Source organism: Antechinus flavipes, chromosome 4, assembly GCF_016432865.1.
Source record: "Antechinus flavipes isolate AdamAnt ecotype Samford, QLD, Australia chromosome 4, AdamAnt_v2, whole genome shotgun sequence".
Lineage (NCBI taxonomy): Eukaryota > Metazoa > Chordata > Mammalia > Dasyuromorphia > Dasyuridae > Antechinus > Antechinus flavipes.
Genome location: NC_067401.1, coordinates 141,355,094 through 141,370,450, shown reverse-complemented (window position 1 = coordinate 141,370,450; position 15,357 = coordinate 141,355,094). Strand labels below are relative to the sequence as shown.

Sequence of the window (15,357 nt, the reverse complement as noted above, 5' to 3'; positions counted from 1 at the left end):
TAAGTTGTAAAATGCAATATTTCTTGGACATGGTTAATATAGGAATCCTTTTTGATTATATGTATGTTATGAATCTTTTAAAAATATTTTAATTATGTAGAGAAGAGGTAGAAATATGGTTATTGGGGGAAAAATAAGCTAAAGGAAATAAATTAATGACTAAACACACACACATACATATATACTTAGTACACCTATCTTTGAGTGTTTGAAAAGCTGTTACATAGTAGATTTAGATATGTTTTACTGCTGGATCATCTCCCTATCATTCTTCCAAACTCTTCTTTTTCCAATTCTAGCTATGAGAAGAATATCAGTAGTCAAGATCCTATGCTTAGGAGGGACATGTCAATCATTAGACCTTTTTTATTTCCATTTCCCAAACACTTCTCTCCAACCATCATTCACATAAATATATGTGTATCTAAATACATAGGAGTTGCTAGGATAGGATAGTTGCACAATGGATAGAGTAATGGGCCTGAAGTCAGAAGACTCATCTTCCTGTGTTCAAATCTGGCCTCAGTCACTTCCTGTGACCTAGTTGGGCTTACCTCAGCTTCCTCATCTGTAAAATGAGCTGGAGAAGGAAATGGCAAAGCACTCCAGCATCTCTACCAAGAAATTCCCAAGTGGGGTCACAAAAAGTTGGAGACATGAGTAAAAATGACTGCTCAACAAACATCTACGTGTTATATATGTAGGTAGGTATGGGTGTGTGTACATATTTTAGTCTCTTGAGCAGCCTAAGGGGTTGCTTGGATTTACATCTGCAGTGCTGAGCAGTGCCTGGAACATAGTAGGCCTTTAATATTTTTCATTCATTCTTTCATTCATCTGTCAACAAGGAATTGCATTGGAAGCCATGAAGGAAAAGCATTTATTGAGGGCTTACTATGTGCCCAGAAAGAGACAAACATAAAAGTGAGAAAGTTTCTGTCATTGGGTTGACATTAATAGGATGAGACAAAATATATGGAGGAGGAGTGGCCAAGAGAGGGTGTTTGGGTCTGGCAACTCACTTAGTGGAGCCTTAGGAAAGTTGATTGATATGCCCTTTCCCAGAAGCAATGATTGTATAGACTTAATTACAGTTCCCAGAGCAAAAAGGAGAGGGTGGGGGGCAGGCACAGGTGTCGGCAGGGGAAAGGACACAGTTGGTTCATAGTGGCTAAAAGCCTGTCTGGTGGGCCAGGCCCGGGCCAGGCAGATAGAGCGGCCCCACCTGAGTCTGCTTTTTCCTATCAGCCCAGTCCAGCCCAAACTGAATTGATTAGGATTCCTGGGGCATTTTCTGGTTTCTAATCCATAGAGTGTAAGATCAAGGCAAGGAATAAGATGACCAATAAGTCAGGTGTGTTATGCAGGAAATGTTTCAAACAAGTTGATTTCAAATTTTCATTGAGAGCATTTATACTTTAGAAATCAACTACAATCAGAGCTGGATTTATTGTTTTATTGATTGTCTAAATTTAAGATAGTGGAGAAAATGGTAATAATTCAGATTAAACTTGATGGGTTGAATACATTTTCTGGAGAGCCATTTGTTAAACATTATCAGCACACCCCCCAGGGAAGATGCCTGGAAGTAATAAATGGAAGTACGAGGCAGCATGCAAGGTATTTGGACAAAACATTGCAGGAAAACCTGCCCAGAAATCACAACTATGCCCCTCCCCAACAGATAGATAATGATGCCTCAGTAGGTAAGGAGTTGTCTGTCACCTGAGGTCTGCAAGGGAAGTCTAACAGCCTTTGTGTTCCCTTGGTGAATAGGAAATTTACCTATTCAAGTGCTGATTGGTCTGACTTCAGAGCATTTACCGAGGGTTTGCTATGTGTCTGGTGAAATGCAAATATAAAGGTGAAAAAGCCTCTGTCTTTGGACTCATAATCTAATAGGGTAAAACACACACACACACATATATGTACATATGTAGAAAACATATATGCACATATATAGAAGATCGGTGACCAGGGAAAGAAAGTTGATAGCCCAGAAATAAAGGTAATAACTTAATTCCAAGGTCCCTTCCACCTCTGAGGTTTTGATTCTAGAGAATGAAGCTTCAACAGAGCTGGGGTATCTGTAATTTACCTCATTTGCCTACAGCTTGTAGCCTGAGATTTCTCCGAACTGTAACAATTTCTGAATCACAAAAGGTGAGCATGTGCAGTTGGAAAGAGAAGGTGAGAGACCCCTGTGATCCCAAGAGTGGGGGGCCTTCAGAGGAGAGCCCCTCTAGTTTCTCGGGCCCACTCTCTCAGGCCGCTGCCCTGAAGACCAAGCCTCCAAAGGCTTCAGTCCAGTTCTGGTAGAGCACTCTGGGCCAGCATCAGGGAAGTGGGAGTTGGGGGGGGGGGGGGGGGAGGCAGTACGGTCAGACAGGCCAAAGCAATCTCCTCGGGTATAGCCAGGAAAAGAAGATGAACCAGTTGGGGCCCAGCTGCCCATGCTGTCCCTTTGCCAGAAACAGTTGGGGCCTGGGCCTGGGCCTGCCCCCACGGCTCTCTCCAAGTCTACAATGGCCTTTCTGTCTCCTGACCTGGAGGGGGTGGGGATGGAGAAAGGGGCTGAGCTGCTTCCCCCCAGCGAGAAGGCGGACAGTATCTCCAATGGGAGACAAGAGCATGGGGGGAGACTTTCTCCCCCCTTTCCCCCCACCGGTCCTCAGCTCCAGGCTTAAGCAACAACACCCCCCCAAACATACATATATGCCAGTACACACATACGTACAAACAGGTTGTGTGTAGATCAGCTTGGGTAGAATACCAATGATAAAATCCCCAGAAAAAGGAATGCAATGCAAATTTATGCAAACGGCCCATAGCCCCCCACCTCCATCCCTCCCCCCAAATGCACTAGTAAGGAAAGATCAGAGAAAACCTTTACTTTACAGGTGAGGAGATCGGGCCCCTGGGGGCTTAAGCAATTTACCCAGAACTGGGCTTCCGCTGGAGGTCTCTCCCCGCACTGTACACTTCAGTGGCTCCCTGTCATTTCCAAGATCAAATGTAAAATCCTCTGGTTTTAAAAACCCTCCATATCCTTGTCCCCTCTTACCTTAAGGAGGCAACTCAAGATTCATTGAACAGACCTAGGCCCGGAATCTGAGTTCAAATGTGGCCTCAGACATCTGCTAACTACAGGAACATGGCAAGTCACTTAACCTCAGTTTCCTCAACTGTAAAACAGGGATAAGAACAGCCCCTGCCCCCCAGGGTTGTGGTGATGACCCGATGAGGCAATCTTGGTAAAGGCACAGAGCCTGGCACGTAGCAGGCCTTACCTAAATGCTCCTTTCTGACACCCTACATCTGCCCCGACTCCCAATGCAGTGTCCTTTTCTAAACTCTCCCAAGCCCCCTAGCCCCTACCCCTGCCTCTGGACTTCCTTCCCATCAAAGCTGGAATCCTTCCCCAGTCCCCCAAGTGCCTGTGCCTTCCCTGTGTTGATTAGCTCCAAATGATTTTGAATGACTTGTTTCAACATGGCTGTTTATATGTTGCCTCCCCCATTAGACCATGACCTCTCGGAGATCAAGGGAATGTCTTTAACCTTTCTTTGAATTCCCCAGTACTTAGCCCGGTGCTGGTACATGTTCAATCTGACTCTGTGGCCGCATCTGGGGGGTGTTCTGGGCAAAGATGCGGAGGGGTCTGCCATTTCTCTATCAGATCTCTGGCACATAGTAGGTACTTAATAAAAGCTGGTTGATTTGAAGACCCGTACTGAGCCCGGACTGGTAAAAAGAAATCCTTGCAATGGTTCACACTGCCATGGAAACTCAAGATGGACAAAGCCATTTTCCACACCTGGGGCATAATTGTCCCTATTTCACAGGTGAGGGAGCTTAAGGTCAGAAAAAAGAACACCTGGTGCATGGGGGGGTGGGGGGAGGCCATCTAGCTAGCGAGTTTGGCTAGGTCTTCTGACTCCAACTCAATCCAGCCCTCCACCTACTAAGGCCATTGTGCCTCGGGCTGTTGCTCCCACTAATTAAAAAGTACATCAAGCTCTCTGGTCCTAGGAGGACCCCAGGAAGAAAGGAGGGGACCATGGAGGAGAAGGAAGGTTCCCCAACATCAAAGGCCAGGAAGCCGCAGCTGTTAGGTGCAGGACAGAGATGGAGACTAGGCTGGGTCAGGCTAGAGAGCAGAGCCCCTCTCCCCACTCCCTTCTCAAACGACGGCCTCCTCCCCCCCACCCCTGACTCCTGGGGTGCCTGTTTACCATGGCACACAGCTCCTATGCCAGGATCAAATGCCAGGCTAAGCAAAAGAAATGCAATAGGAGTCCCAGGATGGGGGAAGGAGGGACAGGGAAGTGGCAGAAGAGTGTGTGTGGGGGTGTGTGTGGGGGGTTCTTGGTTTGACTGAGCTGATAATGAAATATTTACTTAAAACCTCAAAGGTCCCTTCAGCCTTTGGTATGCAGGTTCTAGAGCTGGCACGGAAGAGATGGTAGGGGAGAAGGTGGAGGGAGGAATGTGGGGGGTTAGCACAAGGGAAAGCTCAGCAGCTGGGTGATGGATGGGGACAGGTTTGGCTAAGGAAAGAAATGGCCCACACATGGAAATTAGGGTCCAGGAGGGCTGGGAGAAGACATTAGTAGGGCCATTGAGCAGTCTCTAGTAAGGAGCTGCAGTGGGTTCTTTACTGGAGAGAAACATGATGAGGAGGGCTGTTCTGGGAAGATGATTCCTGCAGCAGAGCTCCGGCCGCCCCCGTCATTTTTTGTCTGTCACCGTTCCCCTAGAGTGGAAGCTCCCCATGGTACTGGGGGGCGGGGAGGGGAGGGAAATAAGGGCCATGCCTCTTTAGCTTTGGTGCTGACAGATAGGTTTGCCTCTCCTAACGTCATTTTACTGACTAGAGGAGAAAAAAAAGCAGAAAAGGAGGCGGCCCCCTCCCCCACTCCTAGGAGAAGCAGCATGTGCTCAGGCAGGTGGCCCTGTACATGAATTCCATGTGCTACATGTGCCTGGGGCAAGGGGCTGCCAGGGGGAAGGAGCTCGCCTGGGTGCAGCTCCACAGCCCCCCAAAACTGGAGGGCAGAGGTCCCTCTCCTGGGCAGCTGCCTCCTCTCAGGTCCTTGATGGATCAGAGATCTCACTGCCCCCAAATCCAAGACGGTTTCTGGATCACTGGTGGGCAGAGCTGGGGCCCTGGAATCTGGGAGGAGAAAAGGGCATCAGCCTTTTCAGCCAGGCAGGAAGGTAGAAGGCTAGGGGGTGGGGGAAGTCAGGACTGGCAGCCCACAGAACCCATTTGCCTCCCTCCCCACCAGGACTAAGGCTCTCTTGCACATGCCCAGTATGCCCTGGATTTGTGGCAAAAGGCAGGCCTGTTCCTGGCACCCCCACTTAAAGGGCCAGTGCCCTGCATGGTCACACTTGGCATGGACAAGTGTGTGCACAAGTGCCCGTGTCTAAGCATTCACACACCTGCCTCCACATGCCCACAGTCCTTCTTCAGATATTCCTCCCAGGGAGGCAAGACGGTCTCCTTTTTGCTTTCCACCATTACTGCCCTTGCTTCCCTTTCAACCCTCTTTTATCTCTTTGTAAGCACTTTATTCCCGGTGGAGTACCCAGGGGGTCTCTCCTTCCCTCCACCCCCATTTCTGTTGAACTTCTAGAGCAGAGTGATTTTTGTTTGGGAGCTTCTCAAAATTCAGGAATCTTTTGGCCTGGACTTTAGTCCTTGAGATCTGACATCAACCCTGTAATTTTATATCCAAGTATAATACAGGTCTAAGACCCACAAAAATAAATGAGGGGCACACCACCAGTAAATATCATGGGGGTTCTCTTGTTTTGCATCTCCATACTTCCCAATTAAAGGCTGAGAAGGGCAGCCACTTGGATGGTAGAGACTCTCTCTGGAAAGGGCAATGGGTCAGAAAGGGGGAAAAAAATGAGATCTCCCAACTCTATGGGATTTCCCTGGCCTCTCCTCAATAAGTTATTTTGCTGAAAGAGGTTAGGGCTCTGGGTCTTCAATACATTGCCTGAGACTAGAACAATGGTTGGTTTTTAGGGAGCTGGAATAGGAAAGAGGGAATAGGAAGAGGGAGTGGGGCGGAGGGATGGGGGCCAACTGAAAACCAGAATTGTAGTTCAGATCCCCTGATGGAATAAAAAGACCACACTGCTCCTGGAATCAGGAAGACCTAAGTTCACATTCCATGTCAGACTTAGATGTGTGACTCTGGACAAAGTCACTTAGCTTTCTCAGTCTTGCTGTGAGGATGGAAGTTCCTGCATAGCAGAGAGTTTTTCAAAACCCCAAAGAGGTGTATGAGTAGGTTGCAGTTTTAATCTGAGCTATGCTTAACCAGCTAGACTTTATAAGGAGTTTCATTTAAACCCCAATTTCAGCTTACAAAGCTTTTCTTTGCATTTATGAGGGCTGATTTACATTTCCCCACCTATGGAGCAGCTAGTTAAACATTAAAAAAAAGCCATCATCCGGTCATCTTCACAGTGGTGGGTGTTAAATGTTCTCTCAGAGTACTCATCTCTGCTAGTTTAGTGGAATGATAATCTCATGTCTCTAAAATGAAGAAAGTGTTGAACAAAAAAACCCCTCTCTTCTCATAGCCTCCCTTACCTATCTTCCAATCTTGTATTATCATTGACCATGGACCTCTTCACAAAATGTTTTTAAATAATGATGGAAGGAAAAAATAAAATGTAATCCCATCCAAGTTTATAAGCACCCCCCTAAAAAATCTGTCAATAGATAGTAGAGTCCAGGTTAATAACAATACTAATAATCTATAGGATCCTTCAATGCCCAAGTTTTTTTTTCTAGAGAAGCCCTCCCCCACACACACACTGAATTCTGGTGGCCTAGCCCCCTAAAATCAGGTTCCTGGAAGGAAATCTGTCAAATATCATTTCTGCTCCCCTTCAACCCTGGGAGAACTGAGAACAGGGCAAGCCAGCTTGGTCCATGTCAGAGGAGTACTTAGGCATGGGGATGTCTGCTAGTCTCCTGGTCAGGAAGGGACCTCCCTTAGCTGGTCTTCCTTCAAAGGAAGACAAGCAGGTTAAAAAGAGTCTAGCAATGGCCTCTGCTGCTGCATGTAGGTGGGAGGGGGGGGACTTTAACCACCTTCCCAATGGGGTTGTTTCAGGAAGCTAGAGAGAAGGAAGGTAAGTGTTTGTGTGGGCCTGGAGGTGGGAGGCAGAGAAAGAACAAGCTGGTCCCTCCTTTCCTGTAACCTTGGCTACCCTGCTAAGGACCAAACAACTCACCTTTCCTCCTCCAATGCTAATGAAAGCTTTCCTTTTAAAGAGCACAATTTAATCCCTACGACATCTTACTTAGATAGGGGCTGGGGTCCTGTCTAGTTACCCTTCAGCTCCACTTCCATCCCACTCATCTTAATCTACAGCCCTTTTCTAATACCTCATAAACACTCACCTAAATCCCCTGTTAATTCCCCTACTCTCTCCCTTCCTAGCTTCAGCCAATTCTTTCAACCATAATTCCTTCAGGGTAAAGACTGTTCTGCCATTCAGTCCCTACCTCTATCAGACTTCCTCAGTGCCCAAAGTCAAGTCTCCATCCCCACCTCCTCAGGGATAGCTTCTTCCTCCACCTTCTTTCCTCTGTAAAGTCCCCTGTTTAGGTATGGCCACAGAACAAAGGGAGAATATATATTTCCCCAGCATTTCTTCCCAAGGGTACAGCTTTGCTTTGTCTGGAGAACCCAGAGAGAATGACCTTTGATGCTCTGGTCTCCAGTGAGAGGATCTGCCACCAGGTCAGTGCACCATCCTGAAAACTGTCCCAGGTAGGTAGCAGAGCACCAGTGTCTAAGTGCTGGGTGACTCAGCACCAGATGACCCACTGACTCGTCAGCAATTCCAATTATCTCCCTTTTCTGAGCTGTCTCTTGCCCAATACAGTCTCCCTAATTACCTTCAGGAGAAGGCAGGTCTCTCCAGAGTTTATCTGGGGGGTTCAGGGTATGGAACTGGGTCAATCTCCTGCTTTGGCTAGAACAAGAGTTAAAGTAAACCTTCGGCCCTTTTTTTGGGAATAGGCTGATTGCTCATTCTGAAAGGATTACTACAATAGGTCTTAAAGGAACAACTAGACAGGAGTGGAAGTAGTACAGTGGAAAGCATGTGATTGAGTTACCAGCAGATTGGGGTTCAAATCCTGATAGCACTTACAAGCCTTGTGATCTCAGGCAAATCATTTAAACCCAGGTGGGCTTCAGTTTCCTGATCTATAAAATGAGAGTACTGGATTTAGTGCCCCTGCCAGCTTTCAATCTCATGGCCATCCCTCTAATCCAGAATAGCCTGATCCTGAAAGGGAGGGCTCTGCCAGGAGGGGCTGATCTCAAAGGTAAAAAGCAGACCTTGTTTTTGCTGCTCTTCTGTCCTGAGCCAACAATCAAGTTCCACCCAAGGAACAGACCCGACCATAACCTCACTGTTCCCTCCCATTCCTCTCAATTATGTGCACTAATTCAGACAAGGTGATCAGGACCGATTATGGAGATGATAAAAATAGCATGTAGTCCAATGCTGCCCATTCAACTGTGAATGGAATGATCCCCATATAAGTTCGTACCAAGGATCTTCCCCATTAAAATCTCAGCATCTTTGCCAGAAGAGAACGTTTCATTGAATGTATTTGCATCCCCATGCCTGTCACACAGTAGGCATTTAATCAATGTTTGCCAATTGACTTAAGGGGTAATTGTCACCTCTTTCTACTTCTGTAGAGTAGACCACCTTTTCTAGGGCTTCCCTAATTTCCTAGGGACCTATATTTAAAAAGCATGTCAAAAGACAAGGGATGGAATATACCTGTAATCTCCAAATGGTAAGGGGAAGGCAAGCAAGGAAGTCCAGGTTACTCAGTTTATTCTAATCTCTCTTTGCATAGCTGGCAGCTAGGTGGCATGGTAAATAGTAAGTCTGGGGTTAGGAAGACCTGAAATTCAACTCCTAACTCAGACACTTACTAGCTAAGTGACTGAGGGAAAGTCATTTAACCACTGCTTGCCACAAAATTTTTATCATTAAATTGGATTTAAATATTAAATAGCACCTACCTCCCGGGATTATTGTGATGAATTAATAAGGCAATATTTGTAAAGTACTTAGTACAGTGCTTGACACAAAATAAGCACTCTCTAAATGCTAGATATTATTATTATCATTGCATAGTGCAAAGGTTCTGATATCAGCCTCATTTTCTTGAAGGAACACTAGGGGAATGGATGGAGTAGATCATTACCTGGGTTTCTCTCCATCACCTAAGAAAGAAGTGATTCTGGTCCTAAGTCCCATTCAATAAGTCTTAGCCCAAGTATCCATTAGCTCAGAGAAAGCCAGACCTCCTTGGGGACTGAGGTGGGGTCCCAGTAGAACAATTCTCATCCCACCTGGAGGTTGACAAGTTGGGTCTGGGTATGCTTTCACATTCTGCTCCTTCCCATGGAGGAAACAAAGCACTCCCCCGATGACCCAACCCTAAAGATGTCTCCATCACACAAGGCTATCTGGAGGGTCCCAGCAGAGTCTATGGTGCAATTTCTACCCAACTGCTCTTTGCCCTCATCAAGACACTTTAATTTTACTACAGAAAAAAAAAAAAAAAAAAAAAAAAAAAAAAACAGAACAAGGGACAGCAAGAAAACAAACTTAACTTGTCTTCATGGAACTTCGACTCTGGGTGGGGCAGCATGCTGGAAAAAGAAGGAGAAGTTCAAACCTGGAACTCTGCTCCCAACGGTCCCTGTCCAGACCCAGGCCTTGAGCTCCAGAGTGTGCCGGAGGGGGGCACCCCTGGGCCACAGTGCTGGGCAGCTTCTTCTCCCTCCCTCTGAGTCCACCCTGGGGGGGTTAGGAGCCTGGGTTCTCTCCAGGTCCATTGCCTTCTCGGCCCCACATCTCATTCTCCCGGCGAAGCCTCTGGTTCTCCATCTTCAGGCGTTCCACTTCAGCTGCCAGTTCCTGGGCCCGCTCACAGGGGTGCGGGCCCAGGGGGTTCCGCTGCTGCTGCAGCCTCCGTGTCTCCTCCTCGGCTCGCGAAAGCCGCTTCTCCAGCTCCAAGTAGTCCCGCACCAGTTCCTGCTTACTCCGGCCCTGCAGGCTCTCTACGTGGTAGTGCTCATAGGTTTCTGAGAAGTCTCTCTGGAGAAACTCTCCCTGAGCTTTCCCTCTCCCATCAATGTCCCCAGTCCCCCCATCTTCCTCCTCCCATCCAGAACCCTGGTGGGGGGCTCCCTGGGGGTTCCCTAGGTCTGGCTCCTCAAGGTCATGGTCATCCATCAGGAACTGAGTGGTATTGTAGGGTGCTACAGCCTGCCCCTTGGCAAACATCTCCTCTCGAACCCTGGAGGCCCGCTGGCTCTGCTGCTCATCTCTTTGCTGCTTCTCGGCCCAGCTCAGTTCCAGGTAGGGCCGCCATCCATGCCTTTTGCGTTTTGAGGACCTCCGCCTGTGCTTCCTTCGACCCAATGCCTCAGCAGAGCCACAATCTGGGCTCTTGGCTTGGGATGTTCCATTCGATTCATTGCTGCCATTGCTGGGTTTTGCCGGCTCTTTCCATTCTGATGGGCTATCCATCCCAGGGGTCAGGAGCCGACAGCCACCAGAGTCAGGGGGCTCAGGTGGTATACTGGGGCTGAAGGGGTTCCCAGAGTTCTAAGATTAAGGAGAAAAGAGAGGGGCAGTATGAGAAATGAGACAATTAGACATTGACTGGCCTGTGGCCTTAGGACAGGAAAAGATTGCAAAGAAGGGGCATTCAAAATCTGCAAGTGTTATTTGAAGAAAATAGGTACAGAAACATGCAAATAAATTTGTTAAAAAAAAAAAAGTAGGGCAAGAGAATAAAAAAGAAATCAAGGAGCAAGCAGAATTCTATTTGGGGGTAGAAAAAGATGAATTGGGCTGGCTGAAAGCAGATGTTTATTTTCTTTAAGAAGGGTGATTCTGCAGCAAAATCCTCCTCAGTGAGTAGTGGTGACTGTCAGGATGGAGAAAAGGAAAACAAATAATGAGGCAGGGTATTTTGTGAGTATGAGAGACTAGGAAATAATTTATTCAGCTAAGTAAGTGTCTGTCAAATAAGGAGGCACTCCCTCATTTATGTTGCTGTGAAGAGAATGTGTGCAAGATGTAAACTGCATTGTAGTGAATATATAAGGTGCATATGAGGATACTCAATGTGCGTGCATTGAGTGTTTGTAAATACAACATATAGATAAATAGATTATATAAATTTGTGTGTGCAAGCCTCTGCATGGGAGAATATGCTGAAAAAGTTAGATGTGTCCTTAAGGATGCTGGAGGGGAGCTAGAAGGACTGAGTGAGGGGATATATGAGTATGGGGATATTATGAGGTTCTCAACAACATATTAATTATCATTTTAACATATAGAAAAGAATTCAGAGGAACTGATATGATCTCTATCAAAAGGGTTCCTTCCAAATGACAACTTGGAACTTCCTCATCTGGAAAAAGCAAGTCAGGTAAGGTATATTAGGATATCACCTTTTTCCAAGCCCTCCAGACGAGTGTCCCTATGCAAATTAGCTCCTTCACTTCAAGCTAGCCTTATACCTCTAAATGTCCTACTGTGGCACTTTTTTCTTCTTCCAATACCTCCACCAAAAAAAATTTAATATTAAATATGAACCCTGGGCTGGATTATGTGTTTATGTGGTAGAAGGGGGAGAGGGGTGTTTCCCCGTCAGGAGATGATTTAGCTTTGGGAATTCTACAAGGGGATGGAGAGGGGCCAAAAACTGGAGGACTGTATAACATCACAAGACATGTTTTTATATACATATAAGGGAACGTAACAGATCACAGACTGAAAATTCCTTCTTTTATTATTTATTTTAAATCCCTCATTTGACAGAGGAGGAAACTGAAGTTTGGAGTGGCTGTGACTTACCCTAAGTCACTCTGACAGTTAAGTAGCACAGTCTGGCCTTGAACTCAGGTCTCCAGGGCCTTAGTTAACTCTCCTCAAATCCAAAACAAACTTCAGAGACACCACTCCTGTGGGATTTGGCCCCCTCCCCCACAAAATGGGGTGATCTGCTCTTTCCCACACCTGGCCAGGTCTCCAGAGTTATGTTCTGGGGATGCGCTACACATTATCAAGTGTCCGTCCCTTTCAGACATTCAAAGTCAGGACTTGGGTCTGGATCATTCTCTTACCTCTGTCTCCTCCAGGTTAGCACCGGGTTCAGGAAGGCTCCTTCTTCCAGGAGATTTGGGGGTAGTGATGGGAGGAAGATGTCTCTCCTATTGGAGCAGAAGCTTCTCTATGAAGGTCTTGCTGTAAGGGAGAACAAAACAAACGCCTTATCCCTAAGCTCAAGGGCAGATTTTCCTCCCTTTCCCTCCCAGTCTCCTGGGACTCCCTCCGAAAAGGGAAAGGAAGCCATTTTGTGGCAGGTAAGCCTGAAGAGAGCCAAAGCAGAAAGAAGACTGAGAATGACCTGGGGCCTGAGGGAAATCATCCCAGCTTCTTCCCACACCCAAGTTGAGGAAGGGTCACATAAACTGGGCTCACAAGCCCGATTTCTCCCCAGGGCCGATTTCCCAAACAAACACCGGGGTTAAGCCCTTCTAACCCTCTAATTGCAGAACACTAGAGACTCGCATGGGGTGGGGAGGTAAAGTGGGGATATCTGCCGCAAGCCAAGAGCTGATGACCACGTCCTCCTTGCACTGCTAACCCAACATGACATTTCTCCATATGCGCAACGTTTAAGGGGGAAGTGGGTGGAACTGGCATGGAGGTCGCCCAGACATTGCCCGTTAGCACCACCCTATACTAGGAGGTAACAACGGCAAGGAGCTGGGTAGAGGGTGGGTAATAAATTAAAACCGAGGGACCTCAGGTCAGGGGAGGAACAGTAATCAACAGAACAAGAGGGAACCGAGATGAGAGGATTGTGATGAGCCTCCTAAGCGAGGATCCGGTCTGGTTGCAACAAAGGGGACACGGGGAGAGCCTAGGGTGAGGACTAGGCTAAACATCCCACTGCTCAGGGGACACTTCCGCTGACGGGGCTCCCGTGACCACGGAGACCACTTCTTTCTGACTGGGGGGTGAGGAGGTGAAACCACCTTCTCCAGGAAGCTCGGCCTCGCCCATCGCCAGCATGGCTAAAGGCGTCGGCGTCCATGCTAGCAAGGCCCAGGCCCTGTTTGCTCCTGGCCCCTGGCACCGGAAGTGGAGAGAAAGGGGAGGAGAAACTGGAGTCTGAAAGTTCAGAGCGAAAACCCCGTGCATTAGGTAGCTGCATTCCCCACAACACCCAATCCCCTGGAAGGGATGGCGAGGCTTAATTCTACAGGATGACGAGATGGTTGAAGATGGAGCTCTGAAAACGTAAACTGACCTATTTGTTGCCAAGGGCTGCCACGCACGACAACGGCTCGGTGTCTGCGTAGCAGCCTCCTGTCTGCAATTCCTATTGCCTAAGCCCTGTATCTTGCAGAGAATTCAGCAACAGCCCCAGCAAGCCGCAAGAGCGCGAGGACGTCGGGGAACGAGGGTGGGGTGGGTGGGGAGACCGTAAGCCGTGACGCCTGCTGGGGATTGTAGTTTATCTAGTCAGAAAAAGAGGAACAGAATCCCGTTCACTTCCACAACCACGCCTTAAGAACTTCAAAACCCAGCAGTCCCAGTTCAGGCGCACCGCCTTTGAGTCTCTGATTGGTCAAATGCCCTCGTCGCCATGCCCGTCTCTGCCACCATTCGTTGGTGACGAATTGAAGGCGGGAACAACTCTTTCCCGACCCAGTTCAAGAGCCTATGGATGGAGTTAAGCGTTCCTGGACTGGAAATAGATCCGAAAGTGGAATGGGGGTGGGAGCGAAAGGTTGAAAGATGACTGGCGGGACGCGCCTGGGGCGCATGCGTGTGCGGAGGGATTCGTGTCCCGGGAGGGAGGGAGGGAAGAAGGGTGGGGAGGGGAGGGGAGGGGAGGCGAGGGAGGAGGCCGGGAAGGCGGGCGAGGAAGAGTCCGGGCCGCCGCCATTTTGGGCTGGGAGGAGGTAGCGGAGGGAGTCGCTGCGCTGTGAGAGGACCCCCGTGGGGGGGCGGGCCGGCCGCGGGGAGAAGCCTGGCCATACGGGGGCTGCTCCAGGGGATGGCGGGGAGCGGCCCCCGGGGACAGAAAGGGAGGGGGTGGAGAAGAAGGACCGACCCCTGGGCAGGGCCGGGCCTGCGGCCTCGCCCCTTACAGAGCCCCGGGCCGCCCTGCGCCTCCGCCGATTGACCAGGGGCCTAGGAGAGGGCTCCGACCCGGAGCGGGGCGGCGGGGGTGAAACGCGATTGGGTCCCCAGCCCTCGCAGCGCTCCCCCGGCCCTCGCGGACAGGCCTAGCGGCCTGGGGAGGGTCTCCGGGGGCAGCCCCGCGCCCAGGCCCCTGCCCCGCCCGCCAGCCCAGTGCAGCTGCCTCCCTACCACGAAACCCTCCTGGAGCCAGCCAAGGGGTGGGGCGGTTGGAAACCTTCTGGAACCCACTGCTTGGGGGATCTCCAAGCACGCTCCGGGCAGGACCTCCACCCCACCCCACCCCACCCCCTCCATCCCCGTCCAACCCCAGCTTTCTCTGAACATTTCCCCATGTCTGCTTAGAACCAGCTTGGGGGGGGTGGAGGGGCACGGGATGACCCTGAAAGTTTGATTTCCTCACATCCCCCCTTCCCAAATAACATCCACCTACGTAACTACAAATGAAATTGGGAGGAGGGTCTTGGTAACCCTTTTTAATATGGGAGACAAAAAAACAAAATACCCTGCTCCGGCACGTCTAGGAAATGAAACGTAGCTGTCCGTTTTCCTTGGCCAATGGGACATCTGTTTGCATTTTGAAATCTGAGTGGAACGTTCGACCCAAAGCCCTTAGAGAAAGGTTTAGGAATAAGGGATGGGGGTGGGGAAAGAAAATTACTTATTTCAATCCAGTCTCTGCAGCGTTTTACCATTAAAGAATTCCGTTTTACCAAACTAGGTTTAGGGCTGTGGGTTGGGAAGTATTTTGTGGTATCGGTTTCATTGTTACTAGGAGCTTTTTACCGGCAGTATATGTCACTGGAGTATCTCTTGCTTTCATGATCTCGATCCAGCCTTTGCTGCCACATAAGGGAAAACAGAATTTTTTGAGCTCTTCTCGGTGGCAACTGCATGATAAGCCCTCCCTTCAGTCTTCTCTCTCCCCCCCTCCCTGCTTCAATGGTATTGCTACTGCATCATCTGTCTAAAGAGTAAAGCTTGGACATGGCATCACTAGCTGAAGCAAAGAAGATTATCTTGAAAGCCAGGCACAGAGTAAATCTGTAATGT

The 15,357-nt window shown here is 48.8% G+C and overlaps 1 protein-coding gene across 5 annotated transcripts; it reads right to left on the bottom strand.

Annotated features, from left to right (window-relative positions):
- Positions 1-851: 851 nt before the first annotated feature.
- HEXIM2 (HEXIM P-TEFb complex subunit 2) lies at positions 852-14,803 on the bottom strand. 5 transcript variants are annotated; one of them, XM_051994895.1, is made up of 3 exons: positions 14,476-14,803; positions 12,213-12,333; positions 852-10,683 (listed from the first exon to the last, which is right to left on the bottom strand). In XM_051994895.1, exon 3 carries the CDS (start codon positions 10,603-10,605, stop codon positions 9,880-9,882), a length of 726 nt encoding a protein of 241 aa, XP_051850855.1. In that variant the 5' UTR covers positions 10,606-10,683; positions 12,213-12,333; positions 14,476-14,803; the 3' UTR covers positions 852-9,879. The 5 variants fall into 5 exon arrangements, with proteins under 5 accessions (XP_051850855.1, XP_051850850.1, XP_051850851.1 ...); XM_051994890.1 differs by lacking the exon at positions 14,476-14,803 and adding an exon at positions 13,406-13,785; XM_051994891.1 differs by lacking the exon at positions 14,476-14,803 and adding an exon at positions 13,131-13,395.
- Positions 14,804-15,357: the final 554 nt, after the last annotated feature.